Source organism: Periophthalmus magnuspinnatus, chromosome 16 (assembly GCF_009829125.3).
Source record: "Periophthalmus magnuspinnatus isolate fPerMag1 chromosome 16, fPerMag1.2.pri, whole genome shotgun sequence".
Lineage (NCBI taxonomy): Eukaryota > Metazoa > Chordata > Actinopteri > Gobiiformes > Gobiidae > Periophthalmus > Periophthalmus magnuspinnatus.
Window position 1 is genome coordinate 15,456,177 of NC_047141.1, and position 16,121 is coordinate 15,472,297.

The 16,121-nt window shown below is 42.2% G+C and overlaps 1 protein-coding gene across 1 annotated transcript; it reads right to left on the reverse strand.

The window, feature by feature from the left end:
* Positions 1-91: 91 nt before the first annotated feature.
* Positions 92-16,020, reverse strand: megf8 (multiple EGF-like-domains 8). Its single transcript, XM_033980797.2, has 44 exons — positions 15,729-16,020; positions 14,993-15,179; positions 14,761-14,924; positions 14,477-14,686; positions 14,154-14,334; positions 13,983-14,071; positions 13,649-13,862; positions 13,381-13,564; positions 13,153-13,298; positions 12,963-13,073; positions 12,723-12,868; positions 12,455-12,556; positions 12,217-12,364; positions 11,671-11,834; positions 11,196-11,399; positions 10,904-11,101; positions 10,577-10,825; positions 10,377-10,495; positions 10,148-10,279; positions 9,884-9,997; positions 9,701-9,784; positions 9,377-9,616; positions 9,062-9,246; positions 8,773-8,986; positions 8,451-8,688; positions 8,216-8,348; positions 7,900-8,141; positions 7,707-7,817; positions 7,515-7,633; positions 7,217-7,442; positions 6,647-6,818; positions 6,408-6,571; positions 6,195-6,330; positions 5,873-6,104; positions 5,673-5,799; positions 5,379-5,589; positions 4,627-4,841; positions 4,335-4,530; positions 4,092-4,260; positions 3,828-4,020; positions 3,372-3,542; positions 3,168-3,298; positions 2,950-3,082; positions 92-2,852 (listed from the first exon to the last, which is right to left on the reverse strand). Exons 1-44 carry the CDS (start codon positions 15,750-15,752, stop codon positions 1,350-1,352), a joined length of 8,631 nt encoding a protein of 2,876 aa, XP_033836688.1. The 5' UTR covers positions 15,753-16,020; the 3' UTR covers positions 92-1,349.
* Positions 16,021-16,121: the final 101 nt, after the last annotated feature.

Sequence of the window (16,121 nt, forward strand, 5' to 3'; positions counted from 1 at the left end):
GATAAACCAATAACAATAATTTAAATCGTTAGTTGTTTAATAGTTGTTAATAAACTATATCACTTACACACAAAATTTGAAATAAACACACTTATTGTTTCATATAGATTTTATTTGACCCTAAAAAGAGTCTGTACTATGCACATTTTTACAACACTCCCTTATTTCAAAGCACAAATGTATGTACAAAATATGGTAGGCCTATTTAACAGAACATTCACAACAAAAGTAATGCTTATTTTTTGAGGGCTGAGTGGGTGACTTATGATGTTACTATAATTTTGGGAATACTTTTGACAATCCAATAGCACCACTCACTGTTAAGGTGAACGACCAACATCCCCTCATAGTGTTTCATATGAAACTGGGGGCTGTCTGCCTCCATGCAGTGCAAAAGTAGAAAACAAAAAAGAAAATGTAACAGTAACAAAACAGTGAGCAAGTTCAGTCTATCTATTAAAGCAAATTAATTGCTGTCAAGTTTAATATTTCTCACCAGGAGAACAAAAACTCAAATGTATTAACAGTGTAATTACACAGACTATGAACATCCATTCTGTGTTTTTGTAATACCTTTCCTAGCTAGGCATAATTAGTGGCTATGGTTGACGTATGCAGTCATCTACAAGCAGGGTGCCAGCAGAAAGCAGCTCAGATAAACTAGCAACATACCAGCAACAATGTGATCACATACTGGAAAATGTCACATTATTTCTTCATTTTTACACACTTTGCAAATAACTGCAGCCAGCTGACTCACTGACAAGGCAAGAAGTGATTGCAGAGTAGCAAAAAAAGACAACAAATAAATAAAGTTACAGTAATATGTAGAGATTTAAGTTTGTTCAACTACATGTCAGATCCTGGTCATACAGTTAATTCTAAACCTCTTGACCAGCATTTCTCTTGCAATGACAATCAAAAGCCTGACCATTTTTCTTAACAAGTCACTTGTTTTAAATGGTACTTCTGATTGTCACTTTCTTGGATATAAAGCACATGTTGGTTTTTTATGCAAGCAATGCCACTCACATCAAACAATAGCCCAGTCTCAGCCTTTTTGTGAGGCTGACTATCAGGCACGCCCTCTTGCACGTTATTAAAGATAGGATGCAACTTGTTTGTAGATTAACTTAGTAGCTGAAGTGCATTGTAGAGACAACTGATTTGGTCGAGTGAAGCTCTCAAATGCAGTTAAGCAAAACAAAACAACAACAAAAAGACACTCATTACAGTGTGTACAACTTTGTTCATAATGCTTACAACAGACTCTGACCTAGCTTTGACCTTTGGCCATGTTTCCTTCAGAGGTGTATTTAATATCTATAAACACTTCATTTTCATATAGCTTACATGGCCATTGTGGTTAGGTGCTGATGCCCAAGTAGACCCTTGCGTCCTGCTCCTGCCCCTGGATGTCCCCCATTGTTGCCATGGCCACAATATTCTTGCAGGTTTTGGCGCAGGGTAACGAGTGCTGACCCCAAACAGGCACGATTTGGAGCCAAGAGACCCCCAGGCAGCTGAAAGAGTACAGTGGCCACGCCAGCCATGCCATCATCTGTGGGCTCCAGTGTGATAGGCCCCACTTTAAAGGAGGAGTACGAAAAGCCCATGAGCTGAGACAGGAAGGGGTCTGAGCGGCAGAAGTGCTGATAACCGCTGTATGTGGACGGATGGTGGTGGTGAGACGCTGGGGTGCCAGATGTGGTACTAGCGTAGTGGTGGGTGTTCAAGTAATGCAGTGGTAAGTGCTGTCCACTGTTTCCACTTCCACCTAAGGCCAGGTGATGGTGATGATGGCCCGTGGGTCCAGAGCCAGGTTCATGTTTATAGGTGACTGCTCCTGCACGACCTCTCTGTCCCAGCACAACACCCCCTAATTTGCTTGTGCGAGCATGAGTGAGAGAAACAGTAGTGCCCCCCACACCTCCACCTGCTGAAGGCAAGTATACAAGTTGGGGCTCTTCTGGCTCCAGGTATATAGTCAGCTTAGCAAAAGGCCTTGATGCCATCTTTGTCATTTCTTGGATATGGCGTCGCTGCTCCCGGCGGAAATCCAGAAACTGCTTGACTTTCCACAAGAGTACACAAACTGACAGGAAAAGGAAAAAGCAGGAAAAGAAAACAGAGAAAAAGACAAAAAGGTCTATATGAGCTTGGTCCTGTCTCAAAAACAGAAGTCCCTGTGACTCTCCATAGCGATCCTTAGTTCCAACCCCTTTAAGAGCAATGTAGAAACGACTGGATTTGAGAGAATGCACTTCATGGGGAAACGTTATGACCACTCGATCCCGAACACCACGGACAATTAACACAGTCTGAGGTTTCCAGACAGTAATGTAGCTGATAAGTCCTTCTGCTCTTTCTTCCCGAATTTCTCTATCTCCTGGAGGTTTAGCCTGCAGCTGCAAGGGGTTGTGAGAAAGCACAGGACCTCCGAGGCTGGAGGATGCATTTGCATATACTTTAATAGGAGATGGAGGAGAATCCTTGTCAATCCCAGTAGTTGTTAAACGAGTTGCAGAATCCTCTCCTCTGTCGATGCTGATGGCATGAATACCTGTGTTGCGATCCACATCCACAATAAAGGTATCATGGGAATTGGACACATACACTTCCACTTCACCAAATGTTACATCAATTGTGACCCGAATATCTACATTAGTGAATTTTGGTTGTGCAGCAAAGAACACAGTGCGTCCCATCGGCAGATTGCGGATGCTAGGATCATGGAAGCAATTTGTCTGTGATGTTGGGTCAAAGCAGCACTCTGTGTCAACGTTGAACTGACGGTAACATTGTCGGCCATTTACAGGGGTGCCATTGAAGGAGTCTTTGCATTTGGCACACTGTGGACAGATAAACAGCAAACCAAAAATATTCCCCATAAGTATTATAAAAAGTAAAGCAAATAAAATTTCACAATAACACAAGATGTATACATGCCTGTTGCCTGTAACAATCTTTGCGATCACTCTGTGAGCTACTGAGACAAGATGATGTCTCAGTGTTGTTTTGGCAAGGACAACCAGTGCCATCATGCTCATTACATGTGTCTGCATGTCCATTACATTGACACCTGTAAAAAATAGTTGAAGGACAAAAACCTTTATGAAGCAATTAAACATTTTCTTGAAAAAAAAAAAAAAAAAATCTTGACTTACTTTTCACACTTTCCCTGCAACAGAAAGTATCCACTGAGGCAGCTCTCACACTGGTCCCCAACACTGTTGTTTTGACAGTTTACACACACTGCATTTTCTTCTGTTGGGCCCTCTGAGATCCATTTCTGAATCTGAAAAGAGAATAAATGTTAAGATATGTATGGAATACTTGGAGCCTCTTTGAAATAGGATACAAAAACATACACTGCTTGGATCCAGAGGAAACAGCCTGGGATTTTCCTGTGCTTTCTTAAGTTCATCATGTGACAGACATATTGCACTATTTCCTCTGCAAAATTCTCGACAAGGACGACAAGTTCCTCCTCCTTTGGCAGAGCCCACAAACAATGGCTTGCACTTTTCACAGTGTTTACCCTAGGCATAGAAAAAGAATCATGCAACATTAGGAGAAACTTTTGTTTGAAACTGTTTATACTGTTGGGCAGTGCCAAATAAAAAAACTTGAGACTGAAGACAATTTATAAATATTAAATTTTCCCTCAAGTGTTTTAACTAGAATAAACAGGAGAAAGGGGCATGCATTTTGAGACAGCCATATAATTTTGATTATCTTTATGAGGCATTTTGAAGCTATACTTAAAAATGATTTTTGGCCACTCTTAAACATTTAGACCAGGACCATATGTTCTATATACATACAATTGTGTTGTTGTGACACTCAAGGCAAACATCTGGCTTGTTCACGCCTGCACAGTTGCTATGTTTGTTGCAGCTGCACTGGGAAGAGCAGTTATCTCCCACAAAGCCAAAGTGACACTGACAAATTCCAGGAGAGACACATGTGCCATTAACACAGCCTTGGGCACAAACGGGCTCACACTGGCCTGAAACACTGTTAAAAAAAGATTTTATTGTTATTATGAAAATAAAAATCTATTCTTACTACTATGATATAACTCTTACCTGCTCAGTATGTAACCCTGTTTGCACGTGCAGTGATATCTCTCTGGCAGGTCATGGCAGTCTTGGGTGCTGTTACAGTGGTGATGCCCATTAGCACATTCATCCTCTTTCGGACAGCGCAGAAAAGACCAGCTGCTGTTTCTCTGAGGACACACACCCTCACTGACACCTGAAAATCAACACTGGTTTATTGCGATGTTGCCAATAAAAAAAAAAGAAGTCACCTGTAGTGCTTTCACTCACCCTCAAGTCCACCTTGTAAGCATCGACCAGCCCCATTCCCTCCCTTTGCTGCACACCAGCCACACTGAGGTCTAGAAATGCACTGTGAGCACTGAGTGAGCTGAGAGCACTGTGGAGAGCAGGAGTCCCCGCCAGAGAGTAGACGACCACACTGGCCTGCCTCGCATCTCAGAGGCACAAAAGATGGACTCATGCACTAGGAAGAAAGAGGAAGAAGAAAAATGTTTTAAACTTTATCAACAACATCAAAATTGACAGTCAACAAATATTCCATATTCTGATTCATTCCTACCTGCTGCAAAGCCATGCTCCATACACAGTGCTGCCAGCCTCCATCAGAACCACGCGAGCCGAGACAGAGGCTACAGTTTTGGAGGGTGTGGCAGGGTGGAGGACATGGCAAAGGGGGTGAGGATTCCACTTGCATGGGGGAGACGTTGAGCAGGGCATAACTAAAGCATGTCCAATCATATGTGGGATTTACACTTAGAATTCTTCTAGTTTCACCTATAGAAATAAGAAGATACAGTATTGATTACTTTTTTCTGATGCAAAATGGACAGTGTAATAAGCAGTAACTACAGCTTTCAATGACTTCATTCAAGTTGATTCTAACTAAAAGAGTGTCACCTAGGGTGCATTCAACCTCATCCTGTTTTTTTTCTGATGCAAGTCCCAGTTTAGTTTAGTTTCCTTATGTAGAGTTGTTATGGTCTTATCCTAATCCTGGTTTAGTCCTGGTCAAATCCAGGTTTCATTACGGGTGTATAGTCCCAGTTTATCTGATATGTGTCCAAGTGTGAACACACGCTTAAACATAGCTAGTGGAGTTAGCTTGAGATAAAAAAGAAATTGTATGAGCAGATCAAATCAACAGTATCAAATTGAGTGTAGGCTAGCTGGCTAGTAAATTTGATCCTACCTGTTATATGCACAGTTTCATTGCCCTTCAGATTAATTTTGAGTGCTTGAAAAAGTCTGAAGCCCATCAGCGATATAGAAGCCTTTGTTGTGCGGTAAATGCCTATTGTAAATCTAGAGTACCTGTGCGTTTGAACTGGCGTGTCCACATGCATTTTCCAGAGGCAGTGCACTTGGGGCAGTCGGAGGCTTCACAGCTGGTCTCAGTGCAGTTGCTGGAAAGGAAGATTTCTCTCTGGTTGATCCGACAGTCATGCTCAGATGTACAGCTCACCGAACTGCTGATACATGCCCCCTCTGGACAATTTGTACACCATTTGCACTGTAGAGCAGGCTGAAAGAGTCAGTTAAAAGTATTGTCAACCCCTTTGTACTTATGTGTTAATAGTAGTGGAGGTGGATTTTTATGTGCAATACCTGAGATGGACTTGCAAATGTCTTGGGATGCCTAGCAAGACATTCACTACAGGTCTTCAATCTTCGACACTGATCTCCCTGACGTGGTGTTGGGGAACATGGAGACTGGCCAGTGAAACAGCCCATTCTTTAAAAAAAACAAAAACTTGGCTTAATATTTTTACAGAGCATAAAAAATGTACAGTTGAATATACAGTTACCTCTCTGCAATATCTGAAGAGGCACAGGTTCCTCTGCACCAGATACAACTGCCAGTAGTGATGTTACAAGCGTCTTGTGTGGGCAGAAGGGCACAAGGATCCGCAGGAACAGTTAGGGTAAGTAGTCTTCCGAGGTTAACACCATTAAAGCCCCCAGACAAGAAAAGACGACCACCCCAGCTGGTCATGGCAAGAGACACTGAGCGATTTACTGGATCCCCAACAACAGAAACTGACAAAGCAATTCCACAGAAAAAAGTCAATTAATATAGAATAGCAATTTAGCTTAGAATAAAAAAGAATGTTGAGATAAAAATGCTACCTGGTTGTATCCAAGTGTTACAGTTGATTTGGTACAAAGACACTGAGTTGCTGTAGTCCTCTGCTTGTGTCCTGCCTCCAACAATCACCATGGTGTCTTTAATTAGCGCAGCAGCATGGAAGAAACGAGACAGCGGCTGCCAAAAACAAAATATACAACTTGGTAACTCACTATTGAAATGTGCAATGGTATTCGGTGAAATTTACTTTTTACCTTGTTACCCTGTGATGGAACAAGCAAAGACCAGGTGAGGTTGGGGTAGTACAAACTATAAAGTTCTCCTGAGGGTTCTACTGTCTCCACATGAAAGCGATAGCCTCCAAAAACGTAGATTGCATCAGTTTGCTCATGGTAAACTGCTGAGTGGCCATATAAACCTACAATTATATAGAGAGCACATCAATACATGAGACCCATAGTTATTAACAATCAACCATCTACATGTCAAGTACCCGTAGGTGGTGTGCCAGTGTGAGGAGCAATAGTCCAGTTTCCAGAATGCGGGCTGAACTCCAGCAGATGATGGTTGAAGCCATTTTCTGGAGAGTAGCCCCCTATCAACAGCACAGAGGAGTCTCTACGGACTGTCAGGGTGTGACCTGCCACCGGGGGTAGAACTGAACTCTGTCAAAAGAAAATAAATATTATTAATTTTTTTTCCACATAATCGATCATACGATCTAACAGTGAACCCATTTGTGCTGCCAGAGAATAAGTGTTGAGTGTGTTGTAAAATGAATGTTTTTACATTTTGTAAGATTAGATAATATGGCAAATATAACAGTACGAAAAACATAAGGTTTTAAGAAATAATTACAATTTGGGTATCTGTACCTCTCACTGCAGACAAATTGAAAATATTTAGTATATATAGTATAGTATATATATTTATTTATATATAGTTTACTTAATAAATTAACTTTGAATTAACGAGATAATGGTAAATAACAAATCACTACCAATGTTTACAATAAGCTATTTCAAATGCAAGTTTGATTTTTAAAAATAATTTACTTATTAACCTTGTGCTCTCGCCAGACTAAGCTGCTGAGATTTAAACTCCAAGTATCCATAGCAACACCATTGTGAGTGACCCCTCCGACAACCAGCATGAAGTTGTGACTTCCAGATCCAAAGTCATAGCTGGTCAGTAGAGCAGAGGCATGATGATAGCGTGGGCTAGGAGTTGCACCCTCTTCAACTGAGCTAGTTAGCATCTGAGTCCAGCGATGCTCAGCAACAGTGTATCTATAAAACAACACAATCAGAGTTACAAACTTGTTCTTGAAAATAAAACTCTAAACTTCGTGCAAAACATACCTGTACACATTTCCCAGTATGCCTTCTGAGAGTGACAGCCCTCCATACATCCAAAGATTGCCTTGTGGTCCGGACAGCAGAGAGTGTCCCATTCTTTGAAGAAACCTATGAGCTTGGTTCTATTGAATATAAAACATAAAACTGTTTTAACTGTCCAATTGATGCATTTATTTTATTTAACAAATTTTATACCGCTGTGAGTTGCGTGTCTAGTAGTGTTTCCCAAAGCAGACTGTTGGAGTCTCGAGGAAAAGAGCAGTCAGAGCCAGCCCAGCTATGTGAACACATACAGACTCCTAAAGTCTGTATATGCAAAAACAACATGTAGGATGTTATGAATAAATGTGTGAACAAATCAGAGCAAATGTAAATTAAGTTTCCTTACTGTATTACAAATTCCTCGGCCATCTACAATTCCGCAGTCATGTGGGCATATGGGTCGGTCACAGCGTGGGCCTCCAAATCCTTGAGGGCACTGGCAGACTCCTGCAATACACTGTGCTCCACCAGGGCAAACTGGTACCTCATCTTCAGTGGTTGAGTCACACCGGTGAATCCAGAAGGAGGCATTAAACCCTTGCGGCTTGTTTGAAGAGACGTTAGCTTCATAATAAACTGAAATTACACCTAAAGAAATAGAAATATATAATAATCATCCCAAAGCATATTCAATTGTGATACAACAACAAAGTGATATTTACCAGACGTTGCCTCCACAGTTATGGGCTCAGTCCTGGTAGTACCGCAAAAAGCCCCGATCAAATTGTGATCCGAGTGAACCACACCATTGGACAGAAAACGAGGCAAGCCATCAAAAACGTAAACATAGGAGTTCTGTAATACAAATTGATGAATACAATTAATTTCAGTTAGACTGCAAGTGACAGTTAAATAAAATAGACAAGATAAAAAATATGTTAACTTAATACTACTCACTTTGCAATGTGTATGAGAGTCTGGATGCAGAGTGAGGGCTACTGGGGGGCAGAGCTGTCGAGGTAGACAGGGAACTAAGTTTGGTGTCACAGAAAGAACCCACAAGCAATGTGAAAGACCTCCTCTCCCTTCTGTGCCACTTCGCCAACCCAAAGAAGAGGACAAAGGGAGAGCTGTGGAAGTAGGTGAGAGCAGCACAGAACGGCCTTGGCACTGGCGGTAGCATGTGCCGTTGTTTCTGTATAAAAATAGACATAATTTAGAGAGTTTGAGGTGATTAAAATGATTTCTGTGATTCTTTACCATTTTTCCAAATACATGCCTGGGATCACCATAGTAGCCAGGCAGACAGGTCTCACAGTGCGGTCCCTGAGTATGGTGTGTACAGTAGCACTGGCCTGTCTGATTGTGACAGTAGCCTCGCAGTGGGTCACCATGGCCATTACACTCACAAGGTACACAGCCACCTCCTCCAGCCAGAGCTGAGCCGAAACTGCCCGGACGACAATGCTCGCAGTGTGGCCCTGTAGTCCAGTCTGAAAGAGACAGTAGGACTGTTTTACAGGACTCTTATGGTAACAACTTTAAAACTAAGCATCTGGAGGACATACCTTGGCATTCATCACAGATCCCAGGTGCAGTAATACATGTGGAGTGGAAATTGCACCCACAGTCAACATCACATTCGACACCACTCAGAACGAGAGTAGCTGGATCTGATGTCCAGCCAAGAGCACACTCACACTCAAATCGTGGGCTGCCACTACATTGGCCCTCACGACACTCATTGTAGCAGCTGTGGGCACAAAATAACAATAATTCTTGTTTATTTCATAAAGAGAATCTGCCCCTTGAGATCATGAATGATGAGGGGCCTCCTGTTCACTTCATTTTTTTATTATATTAAATCCTCTGATGATACTTACGTCTGATTGCAATGTAATGTACCATCTCCTGTAAATCCTCTTTCACAATGGCACTCATATGATGTTGGGGTGTTAATGCAGGTAGCAAAGGGGTGGCAGTTATGTAGACCCAGTCTGCATTCTTCTACATCGGGGCAGGTGGGGTAGGACCAGATGGCATCCTGATCTTCATCTTCCAGGTGTTCAAGGTCAATCTCCATTTCCAAAGGTCGAGGAGGAGCTGATGTTTGGGGCTCAGGGCTAAAAAGTTTTAATTATAATGGATGAAGATGAATATGAAAGTGTGATGTTAATTCTTCTATTAATATTTTTATATGGTCTTACTTTGCAGCTCGAGCTTCAGCCACAGCAACACTGCAATTATACACTGAAGGGTCATCCATTCCAGCCCAGTCTCCTCTCAGACATCTGACAAATAATAGGAAAAGGAAATCGATTAAGTGTGGATGGATATCGTGTTCTATAGTTGTGTTTTGTACAGCTGTTTGATGAACTTCCAAAACTTACTTTCCAATAGTAGGATTGTTGTAATCACCACACCAGCCACACTGGAACGTCCGCAAACAGTCCGTGCAGGTGCTCAGAGCTGAACACTGCTTACATTGGGGGACTGAATGAACACTGATCAAATAAGACAAAAGAGCAATAAACATGAATGCTATTACATTAAATGGAATATTTTGGCCCTGTAATATTTTTGGTTAATAATAAAAAAATAAATAAAAAAAATATTCTAAACTATCTTGGTTAAACTCAGGGAACCATATTTACCTGTCATACCAGTCCCTGCATTCTCCATAGGGGTATTTTGTGAGATATGCAGCAAAGTAGAAGCAGGCCTGGGCAGACTCGCACCATGCACAATGACTGGAATTAGACAAGCACTCTCCACATGTCTTTCTCCTTTGGAAAATGGTAAAATTGGGTTGAAGAGTGATATCAAAGAAGGGGTTAGAGAATGATATCAAACCTAAAGAATCTGTAATTTTGTCTCACTCACTGGTTGCACACTTTTGGGCATCCCTTTGGATCACGTATGGAGCCGTCTAGCCTTCCCCGACGGCTGCATTGATAGTCACCCTTTTTACTGGAGTTTATTTGCCACTCACAGAAAGGATCCTGCACATTCACATTTTATCCTTGTAATAAATTTTAATATTTACATCTATGAGATTGTTCTCACACTGTTCATATTAATACCTGAGTACAAGCTGAGCAGTCTCTGTACTCTTCACACAGTGTGCAGTGCTGTGGTGCCAACAGCAGATGGCGCTGACCAACTCTGCCATCTGCTTCAGGACAAGGTTCCAAATCTAGACTGTCACGCAGAACACAGCGAGACAAGGAGGGGCACCAGCCACAAGACTGGTCAGACAGACATGCCAGGCAGGACATGTAGCCAGAGCAGGATCCTGAGCGATAAGGCTCTAGGAAAAGGAAGGAAATCTCCTACAAAATGAAACAGATGGGAAATAGTAAATATAGTGATGAGACACAATAAGCAGATTTAACCTGTCTAGTACTCACACTCCCACCAGGCAATGTTCTGTTCCAGATTAAAGCCATCTCACTGGTTTGTCCAGAACCAGAGTTGTTAAGATATCCTTCAGCTTGAACAAGATAATGGTTTCCTCTGGTTAGATTGGAAAAGAGTCTACTTCCATCTGAGCGTGCCAGAAGCTTTGACTCCCTTTCCTGCTGGGCTGCCCAACGACCCACCACCTCCTGTTCAATCAACCAGTCAAAAGACACATGATTTGAGATATGTATTATGCAACAAAATACAAACTTTTTATCACAAAAAAATATATCTATATACCAGTTGGCTGGAGTTTGGTCCTGACGCCACTCTAGCCTCAAAATGCAATCTCTGTATGCGAGCCCACATGGAAACAGTCTCTGTTGGAGGAGGAGCAGGTGGTGGGGCCCCCCACAGAGGGTGGATAAAACCCCTGAACTGTAACGCTACGTCCATCTCAGTGGTAGGGCTTAAGATGATGTTGGTACTGCGGAGAATAGTCACCTAGTGGGAGGGGTATGGTTGAAAATAGCAAAGGGTATATGGAAACACATCAACAAAAGCACTATTCTCAAGTTCTCAAGTTTCAATACAAGACTATTAATGAAAGTATAGCATATGCATAGGAAAACAGAGAAAGGAGGCACAGTGTGAGTCAAAATATTTATAAAAATCTAAGGATGAAGAGAGGTGTTAATTTGAGAGTATAGTAGGAGGAAGGAAGGAGGGAGAAGTTTACGTGGAAAGAAATATATTTATGACCACAACTCCGTACCTTGTCAGGCTGGGAGTCGTTGCGAGGGTGCTGGAAGGTGAGCAGGTGCAGTCCCGGGACATAGTTCTCGGTGCGACAGGAGTGGAGGGAGGTTAAGAAAAGGGTACGCTCCCCCCACCAGCCGTACGCCCCTGAGATCTGGTCCACGCGGCACGCACTTCGCTCTGTGAGACCAAGAGGGAGAGGTCAGCACACATATAGATACATCTGACCTCGATACAAACAACCATGTCTTTTTCATTACTGTTCTTCAACAGGAGTGAATATGGACTTGTCCTCTCACTACACATGTGCACAACACAAGAGGTGAGACAGTATGACTTAACTCTACCACTGCACAGAAGTGGAACAGTGCAACAGTGAGCAAGTTGCCAGTGCCATTTCAGGTTAGTTACGTTAAGTCACTATGTTTCACCTATAGCACATGCAAGAAGAGTGTGGTCCCCAATCCAAGGTAGTCACTATACTAAAACTATAACTATTCTAGATTATATATTTGGACTGAACTATTCAGGCAGCTCTCCTTCCTCCCTTCCTGGGTCTCACCTGACACAGGCAAGCAGGACTCATTCTGAACACACCAGCCAAATTCACCAGGGGCTCGGGCCAAGGAAGCTGGTGTGCCACTGAACACCACACAAGACTGGCAGTCAGACAGGAAACGTGCCAAGCCCAGGCAACCAGTGCTCCCACACTATGGAACAAAAACAACATAATTTGAGATGCAATATAAACATTAACAATGCAGCAAATTATGTGTATAATTTATCCTCAGATTATTTACTGGATTTGTTGGCTGGTATTCTCGACAACGACCTTCACACCAACTGCATTCTGGGTTTTTAAGGCACATACTTTCATCCAAAGCATCAGCACATACAGCATCCTATAAATAAAGAAATAACATTTACAACAATTAATATATGATGAAATAGGCAGATAGAGTCACTCATCTATAGCACAAGAATTTAAGAACGACATACAGGTATCTCATGTATGCATTTCACCTTTTCACAACTCATTACTTAAAAGCAATAAAATGTTGTCCTCACCCTGTCACCTTGACCACTAGTGACAAACAACGGTACTTTGTATGCCACCAGGTCTCCACGGGCAACACCACTGTAACCGCCAGCAACAAGCAGCACTCGTCCATCCATTACAGCAGCAACATGTGAGTAACGACCTCTCTCACCACCTTAGCAAACATAAAGATAAGCTGATGGTGAGCTTTGGGATACTAGTCATTACATTCTCAAGATTACAATGATATATTGTATTTAAGCACAAACCATGTAATGAGCTCTCCCCTGCTGAGACCCACTGGTGACAGCCAAGATGATAAAAGAAGATCTCCTCATCATAACACTTTTCCTCTTGGTAGTGAATATGCACATTTCCTCCTGGAAAAAATCACAAAACAGTATTTGTCGTTACACAAGCCCAGATCATTGTATTTATTTTCCCATGCCCTCTCCTCACCATAGACGACCATGTAATTTCCAATGACTGTGGCTGAGTGGAAGGCTCTTTCTCTGGGACCTGTTGTTGGAAAGCGGGAACGCAAGGAAGTCCAAAAGCGTCTGTCTACATGAAATATGTCAGTGTTGTTCACCCTCACACTAAACCTAAACAAAATAAAGATGATTAGTTTAATGTTATTTTGATTTAAAACACACACACTAATTGATATTCAGGAGAGATTTATACCTGGCAGTGGTGGGTCTGTGCCCACCATACACCAGCAACGTTCTTGATGGACTGTGAAATACCATGGAGTGACCAGCAGTTGCAGGAGGTTTTCCACCTGTGGGTTCAACGGTCTCCCATCTGCCCGAACCATGTAGGCCAAAGCGAAATAAAGAGGAAGAAAACATATCCTCTTCAGTGCGACCTGTACATGAGCAGTAAACACAAAACACACATTAAAAACACTTTAAGGATGCAAGTACAATGTCTGTCAAAGAAAAAAGCCCACCTCCAAAAACATAGAGATAGCTGTCCACTACAGCTGCCGCGTGGTTGGCCAGTTTAGGAGCACCTTGTGAAAAGGAAAATCCGAGCTGCTGCCAGTCATCTTGAAGTGGGCGGTACATCCAGACATCACTGGCCAAGGAGCCATTGGCCAATTCGCCTCCAAAGATAACCATATTACCGGACCATTCTACAGCTGTATGGGAGTGCCGAGCAACCTAAAAATTATGTGACAGACAAGCATTTCACATTAATAAGACTTTCTGCAGAAAAATGTACTATTAGCGTACTTATTCATACAACTAAATCAATGTACATGTTTATATCATGCCACTTACAGGGGAGTGACCATAAGACCTACTGTCCCACTGGTTAGATGTGATGTTATATTTGATTAAGTCACCAAGGGCCCTGTTAAGGTCAAAGCCTAGTAAAAGAAAAAAAATGCTTAAAACAGCACTGCTAAGTTCAAACATTAACCATTTTGATTCTAAATAAATACCCCTTACCACCAAACAAGTACATGGATCCAGTTAAGGACAGGTAGACCCCAGCAGAACCAGTTCTAGGAGGGGTGTAAGGGTTGCCCTCACTCACACGCCACCATTGCCCTGCTCCATTATCGTCTTGAAGACCAAGCTGGCAGCTGTGGCCGATAAAGCCTGACTCACACAGACATCGCTCTCCTTTCTGAAAGACAGCAGTATAAAGTTAATGAATAATGCACTAAATTGTGAGCTTTGGGCACTTGGAAAAGCGCTATATAAAACTAATAATAATGATGATAATATAAATATAAATCACGCCAAAGAATACATTTATCACTTCTAACCTTGTCACATTGACCATGAATGGAGCAAGCCGCAGGGCATAGGGGTGTTGTACAAGATGCTCCACCCCAGCCCTGATGACAGTGGCATTTTGATGTTGAACTGTCACAGCGGCCGTGACCACCACAAGCTCCAGGGCATTGAGAGAAAGTGTATGTTGCATTGAAACCTAATAGATTGTAGTTGGCGTCACTAAAGAGATGAAGCAGCATCTGAAACCAGATCAGAACAGTTAAGAATATAATAATAATATGCACCTTTAGGAATAAATGTTTAGTCAAAATACCTTGCCAGATTTTGCTTCAATAGGTTGTGGCAGAGTGTTGCCGCTGAGACTAGCAAGAAGTGGGCTTTGGTAAGAGTCTCCATCATAAACAAACAGGTAGTCATAGGTACATTCTGTGTCCATAAAGGTGAAATTTAGGACTATCCTGTGACTGTTACTGGGAGCTAGGGCCGAAAAGCACCTGTTAACATCGTCACGTTGATTTCAATACAATAAATGAAATTTATCATACCTCTAATTAACCACTCGCAATTCCCATTGACAGAGTAGTTTCCTGGTCCATCTGTGACATAGCCAGGTGGGCCCCTAAGTACTTGCCTGTGGCCCTTACAGTCACCTGCATAACACACCAGTGGCTCAAGCAACAGCAGAACCAGGAGGACAGAAGCTGGGAGGGGTAATGCCATGGCTGGCCCGGCCTGCAAAATGTAACAAAAAAGAACTAAACAAACTGATATTATATAATGCAATCCAATTTGGTAACGTTCTTAACTTTAAACTGCTGTACTCGTCTCACCCCATAGAGAACATTTTCTCAATGCGAACATGTTGGGTGCTAATACTGACAGGAAAGTCAAATAATAGAACCCCCTTCCCTCCCTCATTTGAATAAAAAAAAGCTAAATTAAATTTGAATTAACTCAATAGTTGTGATGAGAGGCCGTTAGTCAAGTATAAACATAACAAGAAATGTGACGGATTGAAACACAGGGAAAAACCGACCAATAAATTATATTACGGAGCATTACATTACGTTCATGCACATTTATGTAGAGCATGTAAACGCTGTTATTACCGTGCATTACATTCATTCAACATCTGGTTGACAATCGCGTGTCCTTTAAACCTGGTCTCCCTGCAGGCTATAACCATGCTAAAGCAAAGGCAGCTAAGCATGCTAGCCAACACTATACCGTTATCATTTTTGGGGCCGTGAAAAGTCGTTTTTAGTGTCTGATCAGACTCACCAGTTCCCGTCTCTTCGAGGCCATATTATGTTTACATTTTCGGATAGGATGGCTCCGTTCGCTTCAGGTCCCAGCTAACAACAATGGCTAAAAATGACAAGCTAGCAGCAGCTCCGTTGCCTGGAGCTAACGCAGCCAGATACCTAGATACGAGCTAATGCTAGTCGCCTCGGCCAAATCCAGATGCGCAATCAGTCTTCAGTGACTGCAAAATCACTATGTCAAATCCATCATAGCACTTTTCTGTTTATTGTTCTAGCTTTCAGGTATAATGCAAAAAGGAAGCTATGAAGTAGGCTGATGACTTAAGAAAAGGCATAATGCATGGCTTGATGAAAAGATGCTCGTTGTTTACGCTGGGGTTTCCAGTGACCGGTTGTTAACACAAAAGAC